Source organism: Quercus lobata, chromosome 12 (genome assembly GCF_001633185.2).
Source record: "Quercus lobata isolate SW786 chromosome 12, ValleyOak3.0 Primary Assembly, whole genome shotgun sequence".
Lineage (NCBI taxonomy): Eukaryota > Viridiplantae > Streptophyta > Magnoliopsida > Fagales > Fagaceae > Quercus > Quercus lobata.
In genome coordinates this window covers 20,225,587-20,242,030 of record NC_044915.1, presented here as the reverse complement: position 1 = coordinate 20,242,030, position 16,444 = coordinate 20,225,587, and the positions used below count along the sequence as shown (strand labels likewise).

Below are 16,444 nucleotides of genomic sequence, written 5' to 3'. Positions count from 1 at the left end.
CCTTCCATTTAAATCTTCTAATTTTCTCCAAATTTTTGAGGATGTGGAGATTTAAATCCTGAATGTTCTGGTTGGAAACACTAGGAAATACAGACAAGGTTGTTTGGTGGTGTAAATAGAACAACAATTTTCAGTATTTAAATAACATTATACGTATTTTCACACACTTTTTCACCCATACGTATTTTCAAAAAATACAAACAACATTACCAAACATCGCACTTAAGCTACAAGACTCTTGGAAATTGTCTCCAATTTGAATTCATATTAAAGATGTGTTGCATTTAAAAAAAATCCCATGCTCTTAAAAAATTTGTAAATCACACAAAATTGAATAAATGTAATGTGTCTCACATTTTGAATAAAAACTAGAAATAACGAATTTGAAAGATTTAATGGGAATATCTTATAATGTTAGAGAATGTTTATACACCTTAAGATATTCAAATAACCATGTCATCGTAAATCAATAATGTGCACAACAAATTAATGACATGACCATAGTCATGCATGTTACATACTAAGCTCACTCAAAATATTACAATAGGAGCACAATTGAAACAATCGGCTTCAATATCAAAGCCAAATTACAATCTCAATATTAGAAAAAAATTGGGGAAAAATTTTCAAATGGAAGAATAGATTGGTATATCACTATATCCTTTCCTCTTCATACAAAAACAAAGCAATCTTTAAACTTCCGCTCTTTGTAATTTTTTTTTTCCTATTTTCCTTCTTGTAGACCATTATTTCCTTCAATCTGTACCTTGAAATGCCTACTGTAATAGTTGAAAATAATGAGTGCTAATTAGTATCTAGAAATATTCTCTACTACCCATGACCATGATACAATTGCCATAACAAAAAATGGCACATGGGTGTCCTTCCACGAAGAAATTTAAGACTTGATAACACCAAGTTTTGCTTCTTGGATTGACACTGAGTGTTTGGTATCACCAATATGAAGACTATGTAAACCCATTGGAATTCTTCGAATTCCAGACTTATCCACAACACTAAGGTACTTGCACACATGTATATTAATCAGGACTCGCCGTTGAGCCCTAGCTGGGACATGTACTTTCTCAAAGGCTACCAATTGTTTGTGTGGAACCCAATGCCCAGCAGGTGGTGTAGAAAATACAAGCAAAGTGTGAGAGCCATCCCTAGAGCCTTTGTTTCTCACATCTACTTGCACTCCTATTGAGAGCCTGTTACATTTTGCATGGGTCACCCTGATTGCCTTACCAGATGTGGTTGTGTTACCACGAGCATGGCGACCATCAAGGGGAATAGAAATCACAGCTGGAGCACTAGCTATGGTGTGAACATATTTTGTGTAGCTAATTCCGTACCCAAATGGGTACACTACTGGACCTTTGTAAAATCTGTAGGTTCTTCCAGGGTAGCCTGTGGATTGGCTTGACCTCATTGCCATGGTTGTCATAGGCAAATTTTTTAGATAATCTTGTGGGTACCATGTCATAGGCAACTTGCCCCCTGCAAAGCACGGAAAGGTTAGTTCTTGTTTTTGGGGGAAAGGCCAACCTGAGCAGCCCATAGAATCAAAAAATAAAGGGGAAATTACATAAACCTTGTAGTTTCGGGTGTTATTTTTGAAACTATTAGATTTAAGTCTGTCTCAGTTGTTAATATTTTTTTATTTTTATAATTCGATAATTTAGAAAGAGAGGATTTGAACTTGGATGTCTCTGTCAGAAACATCAGGAGTAGTTCTTAAAGAAAAAGTGCTAATTAGTTGAATTACAAAAACTTTTGGTTTAAGTTGTTACTTTTAAAACTACTAAGTTTGATTTGTTACCCCTAAAGTTTAGGATTTAAATGTGATTTTCCACAAAAAAGGGAATTGCATTTTGTCAAGGAAAAGCAAACCTGGGTTATATGCTCCAAACAAGATATCAGCAATGGCAGCTCCTCCGGCTTGGCCCGGGTAACCGGTCCATAAGATGGCAGGAATGCGTGGGTCATTCTTAGCAAAAGCCACATCAATAGGCCCACCAGACATCAACACCAGTATGGTTGGACCCTTTGAGGCTGCAGCTACCTTAGATATAAGCTCTTGTTGGCGGCCTGGTAAAACAAGCCCAGCTCTATCCTTGAATTCTGCCTCAATAGTTTGGTCAAGCCCAACCACTAAAATTGTTGCGTCTGCTTGACTAGCAACGTTAACTGCTGCACCAAAGAGCTTGTCATCGGCACAAGTTACGTCGGTGCAACCCTGTTGGTGAATTGTCTTTATGTACCTCCCAATTCCTTGTAGGGGACTAGTGTATCCACATGCAACACCTAGTAAAACAATAACAACAATCAAGTCTTAGTCAAATTTTGAAGTTGGATATGGAATCTCAATGGGATTAGTTAGGGTCGACCATGTGTCTTATTTTTTGGGATACTAAATAGTAGCTATCAGGCCAACAAAAGAAACTGGTGAGGGCTTTGAGCCCATTTTGGAGGAAATATCTATGCACCTAAATTTGGGTCTTAGGGAACACACAAAATATTGACCCATGCCCAAATTAGTGTCCCAAGAAAATGAGAGTTGGACTTGGTTTTTGGATAGCACTTACAAAAGGCTTAAAAGGAAGGCAGAGTGAGTAAAGGAAAAGGAACATAAGTTTACCAGCATAGTTGCCAATCATAGTATTTGTGACATTGGAGTTAGGCCCAATAACAGCGACAGTACGGTAACGCCGAGTGGATAAAGGCAGTGAAGGCCCACGATTCTTGAGAAGAACGATGCCCTGTCTGGCTGATTCAAGGGCGAGCTCTTGGTGAGCCGGGGTGCACACATCTTTTGGGCCAAGGTTCCCAAAGGGATGCTTGGACGGTTCTCCATCAAACATCCCAAGTCTCACTTGGACATTGAGTGTGTTAGCTAAAGCAGTGTTGACATCTTTCTCATTCAACAAGCCTTTTTTAACTGCATCCTCAGTGTGCACAGCCAGGAAAGGCCCGCAGTCCAAATCTAAACCTGAAAACATGACCAAAATATTCCTTCAAGTCAAATTTTATTTTGTTCCTCAAAAAAAAAAAAAAAAGGTCAAATTTTATTTAACTTATCTATTTAGGTGCAGTTTTTTATTTCATTTATTTCACTTAGTATCATATATTTTGTTTTCCTTACCTAAGTTTTAAAAAGAGAATGGTTACAGTCGGTTGATAGATGACATAAAATTTAATCACTTTGTTATTATCGAAGGATATATTACAAGAATACACGTTGAAGTCTTGTTTTTGTGGCCTACTCCAGCAAGTATATTGTAAATTGTTGCATTTATGTACAACTTTTTTTTTAATATTATATTTTATACAGGATAGAAATTCTACTATAACCTAATCTAAGTGTATATGAGTGTGCAATTCCCTTTTGAAGACTTGAACTCTAACCCTTGCCCTTACACTTTACAAGCATTTATACTTGTGGAGTGACTATTGCACCAAATATGTGCGGTGATTATATACAACTTTTAAAAAAACTCATTTTTTAAGTACATATGCCTTTTCCCTTGGCAATGTTATTGATTGCTTTTTATGGGTTTTTCACCTTACAATAAATGAGAGAGTAACTCAGATCCAATTCTTTTCATTTGAAGAATTAGGCAATATTAATTGATATGCTCTAGAAAGTTGTCAAGCTTATGGTCTTTAAAAAAGTTAATTGAACACAAATGATTGTCTTAATAAAGTGAGGAAAGGTTTCTCAAAAAAAAAAAAAAATAAATAAATAAAGCCAGGAAAGAAATCGAATTGATTAACAATAAAGTTTCTATTTATCGAGACGATTTATGCCTATGGATTGGATCCTCTGTACATCTTCTTCTTATGGGTCCTTATGTAACGAATGGTCTCAATAAAGTCCCACAATTTAGATGTTTTTATAGTTGATTTCATATCTTTGGTAAAATACCTCTATACCATTTTTTCCACTTTATGTTTTATTGACTTGTCAAGTATTTGTTTAATTTTCCTTATAAAATAGTCAAATTTTAAAATGGAAAAAAAATAAATACATGACATGTTGTGATTAATAAAACATAAAATAGAATACAAAATGTGATATATAAGATTTGTATTTGTAAAATAAGAGAAGCTTAAGACAAACTATTAATTTATTTAGCGCCTAGTGTGATGGATAAGCATCTAGGGAAAAAAAGTTGACTATTATAAGTGTTTAAAACCTGCTTTAATGGCATCAGCAGCTGCTTCTTCTGGTGACGATGTATAATGTTGCTGATCATAATAAACCCCCACTGAATCACAATCTGAAACAATGTACCTACGGGTCCACAAGAAAAATATATATTTTTTCAAACAGTTGATACACATAAGACATGTCTTATTAAAGAGTAGACCATGATTGGATGATGCAATGGTTGAAGTCATCTGATGCGGTGATAAAGAAAATTCTAAGATTACATAAAATGATACAACTTGTACTATAATTGTTCATGTAACAAATTGTGAGAAAAAAAAATTATGAATTTATATGAAAATGATAGACAACTAGTTATAATCTGTAATATTACAATTACTTGCGGTGATAATAATGAGAGCAAACTTACCCATCAAGACCCCAAACACCGCGTACTGTTTTCTTTAGAAGATTAGGGTCAGCACAGGTAGGCACACCATTGACCTGATTGTAGGAACACATAACACTCGCTACCTTGCCTTCCTTCACACACATTTTGAATGGCACATCGAATGTGTCCACAATGTCCTGCTTGCTAACCTGCATGCAATTGTGACCCATGTGGAATGTCACTTCCATTATCATTTTTTTGGTACTGAGTTTGGATAGGATATCATAAAGTTATGAAACATATAATGGAGTAACGACCAGACAATATGATAGATAATAGAGAACAAATAGAAAGATGAGCTGTAAGAACTACAAAGGAGAAGGTGTGCTTGGATAGAAATAGAACAAGGCGACACTAGTGGGATATTCAATTATAAGTGTTGAGATTATGCAGCTTTGCAGCTCATGCTACCCATTCTTTGTCTAAATATTACTTTAATGGAGGACCACATTATAGAAAATTTCATGTGCTTATAAAATAGTGGGTCATTGAGAAATCTCACTAATTTCATATATTTATAAATGAACTTATCAAATCTTAAAATGATGAGTCAGAAAAATAATGCATCAAGAAATCAAAAGGTTCATTCAGCCAAAAAAGAAATCAAAAGGTTCAAATTCATTTGACATTTATAATTCACTAGTGTACATTTATCAATGTTAGTAACATGATACAGAATGAAAATTTTTATGATCTTTTTCATTTATTAATATTATTGTTATTAAGTGTGTGTTTGGAATTGCTTAAAAAGCCAACTTTATTAATATTTAGTTTATTTTTGATACTATTTATAGGTTTCATTGTACTTTTTAATATTATTCATGGACCCACTGTATTATTTTAACTCATTTTTAGTTTTATTTACGGTACTTTTAATAATTTTTTTTTAATTTTAACTAAATAAACTGTTCTCAAATAGACACTAAGTAATATGATTGAAAATGATATTAATAAAAATTCGATGCAAAAATAATGTCACTTCAATCATACTCTTAATATTGTTAAAAATTATCATTTTTATATTTTATCTTTTAAAATTTTAAGTATGGGGAAGGAATTCAAACATTTGAAAACACAGACACAAAAAAAAAAAAAAAAAAAAAATCTATATTTGAATTAAAGACCATTGATTTTACTCATACTTAAATTACTTGCAACATATGATTTCTTCTATCATTTGCAAACAATAAAGAAAAAGAAAATTATAGAGATGATCAAAGAAAGAATTAAGATGGTCCCAGATTCTGATGCCATAAATTTCAAAGAGTGGACCACCAACACTGACCCTTGCAATTGTAGCTGCAACAACCGCTGCTGTTGCAGCTATTGACAGAGATGATCATATATAATTGGTCAATCAAATCCAGCGGTCTGAAACTAATAATCACACCCATGCGTAATATCTTAAAACACACGGCACCATAAATTAGATTACCTTAGCGTTAAAGTGATAGCGATCAACTCCGTTCCAATTATCGAGGTCATAGGCCGTGAAGTGTTTGCAACAAGCCGCAACTTTCAACCGGTTACCGTCATTTCCCTGTAGGCCTCTAACATAGCTGGCTGCATATTTACCGACTAGCACGGGGTCTTCACCGGGAGTCTCCTGTCCACGGCCCCACCTTGGGTCTCTGAATATGTTCACATTTGGGCTCCAATACGTGAGCCCAGCCACACCACCATTGTACATCGCTCTTGCCTCGTCTGACACTACCTGGGACACCGACTATTACTTTAGAATTTTTGTAGCTTTGCTTTTAAAATGGCCAATTTGCCCACCTTTTTGTTTCCAATGGCAATGGGCAAATTGAAACACAAACAAACTTGGAAAATTAATAAATAAACAAATATACATAAACACTTTGACATTTTAACAATAAATTTTAGAACTTTTTTTTTTAAAAGAATATATATATATATATATATATAATTATTGATTATGAAAAAAATTTTAAAAATTTATTGTGTATTTGAACTTATCAATAATACTGTTCATGATTTTTATAAAGTTTATTATTATTTAGTATGATTTATCGTTGATACTCGTTGTTACCTTAATAATTATGAAAAAATGAAAAAGATTACGATATTCAACAATTCAAACAATGATGACTATCTTTGAAACCTGCCAGCTGCTTGATTGGAAAGGAAAGGATAAAGTGAATGTACTTGGAAATAGGATTATATGTTCAATCTAAACAAGTTAAAATGAACATTCTTTTTTTTAAGTGAACGCTACTCTTATTTCTTCCCTTCCAATGTGGCTTGGAGTCTACACTTAACACATGAAAAGGATTAATTATGATCAAGAATAATAAGAAGAACATCCCATTGTGTAACCCATTGTTAAAGTGACCAATTTTCTGTAGTACTCAGTTTCAAAAAAAAAAAAAATTTTCTGTAGTACTAATAATAAACTATTTCATCAAGCTTAAATAAACAAAACTAACATACACCAACAAAAAGAGCTTATTAGAGTCCGTTTGGTTAAAGATTTTTAGTAACTTTATTTAAGTGTTGTGAAAATATATCTAGATTAAAAAGTGTTGTAAAAATAAATATTTAAATAATAAAAATTGTTGTTTAAACACTACTAACAAATACCGCTTAATCGGCAAAAAACTGAACAAGATAAGATTCACTTTTATGTAAAAAAAAAAAAAAATAATAGTCAGAAAATTAGCCATTGGTCATTTTTCTTTTTCTTTTTAAAAGGAAGTATTCTTACCCGTCCGATTGATTCCCACAAGGATGCATTGAAAGAAGCAGCGGTGGTGATTACTTGAGGGAAGCTAGTGGCCCCAGGAAAGTCCCCACCAAACTTAGTTCCTGGACCCACATTTGAAACACCATGTAGAGCCTCAGACCACCACTCATACCCATTGATTCCCAGCCGTGGCACAGCTGCAGCATTGTTCCCTAGCAGCTTTACCTTCTCTTGCAGTGTCAACCTTCCAATAAGGTCTTTCACTCTGTCTTCTGCTTTTAAGGACGCAAGGCAAAATGGCAAGCCCTTTGTCTTTGCATCTTTTGGGTCACAAGCAAATGGCTCACGAGCCTCAATGGTGTAAAAAGAAGCACCCGATAATAATAGGAAGAGAAGGAAGGTAACACAGAGTGGTGAGGGCATGGCAGTGGAAGCCATTTAATTATGGATAAAAGAATATTGTTTGTGTGAGGGTACAAGCAAATGGTGGTGTATATATAGGTGATATAAGAGTATTTTTTACTTGTTAAAGAAAAAGCATAATGGATGGTGAGATGTTCATATAAAGTTTGGTGTTTAACAACATTTATTAATAAGTGCATTTTACCTGCCATTTTTAAGTTGTAAAGAGTAACATTGTGATAAACTCTTTGAGTGGCTGAAAGGTGGCAAATGTTAATTGGTTCAATTTTTACGACAATGGACATTGGTGGTATACCGTACGTGTCCAAGAGACTGTTGGTCCAACTTCCAATTGTATGAGACAGTGTTAGGATAATCAGGTGGAGGTAGATCATCTGATTGACTTCCATGCCTAAAGTCGTGAAATACTGAAAACTCCCATAAATTCGTATCTGTTTAATTTCTTTTCCATGTCTGGCAAGCATTTACAATTTTGGGGAACAAGAGAAAAATCAGGCGGTCGGAAGGGAAGAGCATTGAAATTTTTTGGTATATATATACATTGATGGTTTTATCTTGCCTTGTAGCAACATTTGTCTAGGCCATAAGCTATTATTTGTACATTTTTACTAAAAAAAAAAAAAAATTAAAAGAATTATACTTAAAAAAATAAATCAAAAAATTAAAAGAAAAAGAAAAAATCTTAAAACTACAAGAGACCCTCATGTCTGAAGAGCATAAGATTTTTTGATAATTCGAAATTGAAATAATTTTTTTTATATGAATAAAACAGAATTTCAATTTATGATATTTATTTTAACTGTCTTGCATGCATGTTCTTCCAAAAAAAAGAAAAAAAAAAAAATGTTGCATCTCTCTTACGAAATCAACCCCAAGATTATAAAGGAAATATATAGAGTCCATGAAAGAAATCACGAGTTATCAAGGGGCTTTTGTTAATTATAAATTGCCCGATCCTTAGGAAGGAACAAAATTACACAAATACGTGCAAGTGGCAAGTACTAGGTACTAGGTAGCTTCGCTTGGAAGAGAGGGCATTGGTCAGAATTCAGAAACATACTCTAAAGTCTAACCCATAATGGATTGTGTGGTGAAACCAACGACATACATGATTGCATTACCGAAAGGGTAGAAAGACATTACTTGTAAGAACCAACCAAGCAACAGCCTTTGAAGTTTGATCACTTTGAGAAATAACTACGGAACTATCATTTTGGCTTGTGGACTATTGAATATCTTTTTCTTTTTCTTTTTTCCTTGGTAAAGAGGAATTTAATTAAACAAAATTAAAGGCTACAAAGTTTCCGGTATGAAATACCCAAAACATCCAAAAATAAGGGTCTATTTGGTAAACACATGTTTTTAGTTTTTAAACAACATTATACGTATTTCTACACATTTTTTCACCCATATATATTTTCAAAAAAACTGAAAACTATTGTTTAAACGCATGTACCAAATGGACCCTAAATGATACAAAATAGAGGAAGGAAGGGTGTGAATATAAATAAGAACTATCACTACTAGGGATTATTCATTTGCCAAAATATTTGTGCATTTATTCCCATTGCAGAAAATGCGGTTGTTGTGAGTTTCCTCAAAGGACTAGAAGAGGGACCTGCGTTCAAAGATAAAATTATTACAAAAGTGAGATGAATCAAATAAGCTGTCATGTGATGTAAAAATTGTGACCACAACTTTTACATAAAGCTCAATAAAGAGTTTTTTTATACTTAGATTTTTTGCTACAATGAGACCATCATGAAGGCCCCAAAGTCTAGCAATCTTAATTAGAATGAGTAATCCCTATACTTCTAGAGAAACCTCCAATCCAAGCACTCATGAAATTTTTAATGAGCCCGTTTGCACTTGCTCTTTTGCGGCAACATATCAGTAGGCATAATAATATATATCAAATTATCGGAATGAGCAATCTCAAATAAGGAAATCATAGAACTGATTCAAATAGCTGTTGCTCCTAAATTAAAGTAAAAGTTACTGTATCTTATTCATAAAATGCTAATGAATATAATTGATAGACTTCAACCACGTCATAAATGAAATATTTAAATGTATTTTTGTAGTTGGTGACATCAATTTGTGAATGCCATATAGTAAAATTATAATATCCATAGCATTACTCTTCTTCTTCTTCTTATTATTGTTATTATTCCCATAAAAAAGAATATTATTGTCATTATTATTATTATTATTATTAGGACTGAATTCTATGTTCGACGTGGTATAATCATGAAATATGTTATTATTGGTTCAATGTCTCCGAAATAAAATTTATACATACATCATATATATTATATTAAAGTCAAAGCAAAATCAAAATTCAAATTGAATACGAATTAGTTTCCAAGTGCTAACTATTTTTGCCCTAAGTATCCAATTTACTTTTCTAAATTTTGATGCCAAGTGACTCATTAATAATATTCAATACGAAAAAAATGAAATGATCACTCCCTAAATAAGACTGTCCATCATCACTATTATTGAATGTTCTCATCCATAAAAACAAATTACAAACTTTCTGCTATTTCTCGACACACTCATTAAAAATGAGTATTTTCAAAATTTCTAACAATTTCTATAATTGCATTTTTAAATGTTATGATTTATATTGCTAAAAAAAAAAATGGTCTACTAACATTTACCTCTTCCACTTCTCAATATTACCATTAACACTAAAATATACACTCAATTAAAAAAAAAAAAAAAAAAAAAAAAAAAAAAAAAAACTGCTACGTATTGTTATTTGCACCATTCCTTTGAATTCTGTTTCGAAAAACATTTTGGTTTAATTATGTATTTTGATATTGGTATATACTATATATTGATGTATATTTTTTTTATTGCTCTACACACATATATAAAGTTTATAGTATGTCTTATATTAATTAAATTTATAAAAGATTTAAAACATTAAAACGAATATAGTTTGAAATATTTTGAATTTTTTTGGAATGGCTAATAAAGTTTGAAATTTTAATCTAGAATTATTTAGTAGGTAATATGAATCTAGGCATTGATGTGAAAACGAGGTGGAATCGAGTGAGCCTGCTTCACTTACACATTGTAAGTCACATAAGTGCGTGATGCTCACACAACGTGAGTGGCTTGCTCCATAGAGCATGCTCATAAGGTGTTTACTACTTAGAAAAGAGCGTAAGGCAACAAAGGCTACTCAAAGACAAGGCATTCTGCATTCTACATTCTGATTAAGCAAGATAATTGCTATAGTTTGTTACTTGCTCAAGCATTCTACAAAAGTGTTATGTGTATTGATGGGAATGACGAGGTTACATCCCACAGACAAAGCTAACACTAATGACGAAGAAAGCACCCATGACGAAGGCGTCTTGAATAACGAAGAAACTAGTCATCACTGACGAAGGCAGGGGAGTCATTCAATGCAGTCAATCAATGACCTGGGCAGTTACCAAATCAACCAGGTAGACCGTTGGGAGCCTCTTAAAAGCCTCATTATTGGACAAGAGGCGTTACCAGGGAAAGCATTAACAACTACAACGGCTAGCACCTAAAGCCACATATATAAAGCCCTCACATTGTCAACAGAAGGTACATATACACATTCACACTTTGAGAGAGCACTCTGGTTTTTTACCTTGTTCTCCCATTTTCATTTCATAAGGTGCTTTCATTATTCTGACTTTGGCATCAAAGGCGTTGTGGCAAGCATCACACCGGTGACCCTTATAGAGGATACATTCGCATCGACAAGGAGTTCCATATGCCCACTTTGACTGACGAACTCACGCTTCATCAGTTTGGCACCGTCTGTGGGGACGACATTTTCAGATTCATATTTGAAAACGTAGTTTCCATCAACCCTCTACATTCAAATGGAATCCAACCCAGATTTAGTAACCTTGGCCCAGCAAGTTCAAGCCCTTGCAGCCACCATTGAAGAACTCACCAAACAAAACCAGGAAATGAAGTTACGACTCCAGCAGGTTCAACAGGCTCAACAGGAAGAAAACTAGTCCAAGGGTAACCTGGAAGGAGAAGGGGATAGCCACAGGAGAGGTACCCCTCAGAGGCCAACTACTCCGGACGAGCAGAACTCAGATCTCCTTCGAGAAATGAGGAAGGAGATGGACGAACAGAGAAGTGCCATTAAGGAGAAGACGGACTGAAGTGTAGACAGAATGGTAAGGGCTACAGATTCGCCTTTCACCACTACGGTACTTGAATGCCCTGTACCGTCAAAGTTCCGCTTACCTCAACTTGAGCCGTTCGACGGACTCAGAGACCCTCAGGATCACCTTAATACCTTTAAGACGACTCTAGGTCTTCAACAACCACCTGTCGAGATACTGTGTCGTTCCTTTCCCACCACTCTCAAAGGAGCTACAAGAGAATGGTTCACGAAGTTGCCGACCTCGTCCGTAGACAACTTCGATCAGTTGAGTAGTGCCTTCTTGCTCCATTTCATAGGGGGGCAACGTCCAAGAAGGCCGGCAGACTACTTACTCACCATAAGACAGGGAGAGAAGGAAACTCTGAGGTCGTATGTCAAACGCTTCACTCGGGAGACTCTGGAGGTGGACAAAGCCGATGACAAGGTACAGTTGACGACCTTCAAGGCGGGGCTGAGGTCCAGAGATCTCGTGGCCTCCCTTGCAAAGAACCCACTAAAGACGATGGCAGAAATGCTCCTGAAAGCACAGAAGTACATGAATGCTGAAGATACTTTAGCAGCCATAAAGGATGCCGAGAAGCTAGGCGATAAGGCAAAGAAAGAAGACGACCATAGGGGGCAGAAGAGAGAGCAACTGGATTGTCGGAACAATGACGGGAATAGGAGGAAAGATGATAAAAGTCCTCAGACAGTAAGATTTACTCCTTTGGTTATGCCTGTTGACAAAATTTTCACGCAGATCAAGGACGGGCATTATCTCAAATGGCCCAGACCATTGCACTCATCCCCTAATGTCCGTGACAAGAACAAGTACTGCCGGTTCCACAAAGATCACGGCCACAACACAGAAGATTGCAGAGACCTAAAGGAGCAGATGAAGGAGTTAATACGGAAAGGGAAGTTACAGAAATATGTGAAGAAAGGAGAATATAGTAAATTCAAGGATGACAATAAAATCCAGTATGAGTCCTTTTCCCGGGATGACGACCGTCCGTCCCAGCCTCCACACAAGGTGATCGGGGAGATAAAGACGATTACAGGAGGGCTGTTTTTAGGAGGATTGTTTAAATCATTCAAGAAGGCATACCAGAGACAGGTAAATAGTGTCCACGCCATACCTCCATCTAAGCACCGACGAACATACCAGGACATATCCTTTAAGGAAGGAGACGCCATGGGAGTGAAGCAGCCCCACAACGATCCTTTGGTCATAATGCTGAATATAGAAGGATTCAATACCAAAAGGATCCTCGTCGACAATGGCAGCTCCGCAGACATCATCTACCTCCCGGCCTTCCAGCAACTGAGGCTAGATCCAAGGAGACTGTGCCCCTTTAACTCTCCGCTTGTCAGTTTCAGTAGAGACAGGGTATACCCTAAGGGCATAGTGTCATTGACAGTGATGGTAGGGGCCTACCCGGTGTAGCTGACCCGTCAGCTAGACTTCTTAGTGGTGGACTGCCCCTCATCCTACAATGTCATCATTGGGAGGCCCACACTCAACAAGTGGAAAGCGGCAACATCCACCTACTGTTTGAAGGTAAAATTCCCAACAGATAATGGCGTCGGTAAAGTAAAAGGAGATCAAGTCCTGGCAAAAGAATGCTATCAAGCCGTCCTGGCTGTAAAGGAGAACCACACGTGGATGATTGAAGAAAAGGAAGAAGACAGAATGAAGGCCCTGGAAACAGTGGAATTGATTGAAGGAGAAGCAAACAAGACGACAAAGATAGGAACGACGCTAAGCCCCGAGATGAAAACAAGGCTCATAAGGTTCCTTAAAGAAAACCTAGACGTCTTCGTATGGAGCCACGAGGACATGCTGGGCATAGATCCAGAGGTCATCCAGCATAAGTTGAATGTGAACTCGAAACGGAAGCCCGTCCAGCAAAGACGAAGAACCTTTGCCTCAGAACGAGATCAAGCAGTTGTAAAGGAAGTTACTAAACTCTTGACGGTAGGGTTCATCCGGGAAGTGTACTATCCTGAATGGCTCGTGAACGTCGTCTTAGTAAAGAAAGCAAATGGAAACGTTTGCAACCCCCAAAAAACACCAGATGAGGCTGAATCCAAGTAAGTGTGTTTTTGGGGTAGTTTCGGGAAAGTTCCTGGGATTCATGGTGTCCCAAAGAGGAATAGAAGCAAACCCAGAGAAAGGGCGAGCCATCATCGACATGGCGTCACCCAAGACCGTCAAGGATGTTCAAAAACTCACAGGAAGGATAACAGCTTTAAACAGGTTCGTCTCCAGAGCTATAGACAAATGCCTGCCCTTTTTCAAGACCTTGAAGCAGGCTTTTACCTGGACCGACGAATGCGAAGCAGCGTTCCAAGAACTAAAGCGTTACCTGAGCAGTCCACCTCTCTTAAGCCCATCTAAGGAAGGGGAAGACCTATACTTATACTTGGCCGTGTCAGCCTCGGCAGTAAGTGCAGCCTTGATCAGAGAAGAAGGCGTGAAGCAGCTCCTAGTTTACTACGTCAGCCAGGCCTTCCAAGGGGCTGAGTCCAGGTATCCAAGGATTGAAAAGATCGCGTTTGCGTTAATAGTGGCCTCGCGCAAGCTAAGGCAATACTTTCAGGCAAACCCTATCCTCATAATGACGGACCAACCGATTAAGAAATCGATGAACAAACCTGAGGCAGTCGGAAGAATGGTCCAATGGGCGATTGAACTTAGTCAATTTGACATCGAATACCACCCCAGAACGGCGATCAATGCGCAAGTTTTGGCGGACTTCATCGCAGAGTTCACCCTTCCCGACGAAGACAGCCTTATCGACGGAGTTGATAGATGGACGATACAAACTGATGGTTCGTCAGCCCAGAGGAAGAGGGAAGTAGGGGTTGTCATAACTACCCCCGACGGAGATGTGCTAAATATAGGGACCAACTAAAATTTCTGGCCACCAACAACGAAGGGATACTGACGGGACTGAGGCTTGGAAAGGCACTTGGTGCTAAGAACTTGTTGATCTAAAGTGATTCAAAGTTAGTGATCGGGCAAATTAGGGGAGAGTACGAAGCAAAGGAAGAAAGGATGCAGAAATACCTCAGGCTGACGAAACATCTAACTCAGGAGTTCGATACAGTGGAGTTCGTGTAGATCCCAAGAAGTCAGAATATGGGGGCTGACGAAGTCTCGAAGCTAGCGTCATCAGAAGAAGGGGAGATTAGCATGGATTTGGCGATGGAGGTCCAGAAACACCCCAGTATTGAGGAGATTGCAACATTCACCATCCAGAGCACAGACAGCTGGATGACACCCATAATATCCTTCCTCCAGGACGGGCACCTCCCTTAGAACACAGAAGAAGCTAAAAAGGTCAAGAAGAGGGCGGTCAGGTTCACGATCCTTAATGACGCCTTATACAAGAGAGGCTTCTCTATGCCTTACTTGAAGTGTGTCGACGAAGAAGAAGCTAGATACATCCTGGAAGAAATCCACGGAGGAATTTGCGGTGACCACGCTGGCTCCAGATCCTTGGTGAATAAGGTAGTACGAACAAGATATTTTTGGCCAACTATGCAGGTAGACGCTGTTGAGATCATCAAGAGGTGCAACAAGTGCCAGCGATACGGGAATGTACAACGACTTCCAGCAGAGAGACTGACGACTATAGCTTCCCCGTGGCCATTTACACAATGGGGAATCGACATTGTCGGCCCATTACCCCAAGGTAAAGGTCAGGTAAAGTTCCTACTTATTGCTATTGATTATTTCACAAAGTGGGTTGAAGTAGAGGCTCTAGCAACGATCACTGAGGCTCGAATTCGAAGTTTTGTGTGGAAGAATATAATCTACAGGTTCGAGATTCCCTTGACGATCATATCAGATAATGGGAGACAGTTCGACAGCCAAGGCTTCAGAGAATTCTGTTTAAACCTTGGGATCAAGAATCAGTTCTCGTCCCCGGGGCATCCCCAGGCAAACGGGCAGACAGAAGTGACGAATTGAACGCTGCTCAAGATTATCAAAACCAAGCTGGACAATGCGAAGGGTGCCTGGCCAGAAGAATTACCTAATGTCCTATGGGCTTACAGAACCACAACAAGAACCCCGACAAGAGTGACCCCCTTCAAGCTTACCTATGACACAGAAGCAGTAATCCCAGTCGAAGTGGGGGTAATGAGCATCAGACGAGGAACGTTCAACGAAGGGTGCAATGACGATGAACTGTGACTCAACTTGGACTGTCTGGACGAAGTAAGAGACAACGCATCCAGCAAGATGATGAAGTACCAGAGAAAGATGGTCGAGTACTACAATAAGAGGGTTAAACTCAGGTGACTGGACATAGGAGACCTCGTCCTGCGCAAGACCACCACAGCAACTAAAGACCCTATCCAAGGAAAGCTGGGTCCTACATGGGAAGGACCTTACCGAGTCATTCACTACTCAAGACAAGACAGTTACCACTTAGAAACCATGGACGGACAAAGACTCCTTCGACCATGGAACATTGAGCATTTAAAAAAGTACCACCAATAGATGTAATAGACGAATGCGTTCATTCTTGAATTTAATAAAAGAATTAT

The 16,444-nt window shown here is 37.5% G+C and overlaps 2 protein-coding genes across 2 annotated transcripts; one reads left to right on the top strand and one right to left on the bottom strand.

Moving 5' to 3' along the window:
• Positions 1 to 440: 440 nt before the first annotated feature.
• LOC115971881 (probable beta-D-xylosidase 2) lies at positions 441 to 7,801 on the bottom strand. Its single transcript, XM_031091982.1, has 7 exons — positions 7,333 to 7,801; positions 6,040 to 6,318; positions 4,584 to 4,753; positions 4,200 to 4,297; positions 2,642 to 2,992; positions 1,894 to 2,307; positions 441 to 1,500 (listed from the first exon to the last, which is right to left on the bottom strand). The coding sequence occupies exons 1-7, from the start codon at positions 7,747 to 7,749 to the stop codon at positions 899 to 901; spliced, it is 2,331 nt and encodes a 776-aa protein (XP_030947842.1). The 5' UTR covers positions 7,750 to 7,801; the 3' UTR covers positions 441 to 898.
• Positions 7,802 to 11,912: 4,111 nt separating this feature from the next.
• On the top strand, positions 11,913 to 13,982 carry LOC115970368. Its single transcript, XM_031090008.1, has 3 exons — positions 11,913 to 12,596; positions 12,711 to 13,274; positions 13,332 to 13,982. The coding sequence occupies exons 1-3, from the start codon at positions 11,913 to 11,915 to the stop codon at positions 13,980 to 13,982; spliced, it is 1,899 nt and encodes a 632-aa protein (XP_030945868.1).
• The last annotated feature ends 2,462 nt before the right edge of the window (positions 13,983 to 16,444 follow it).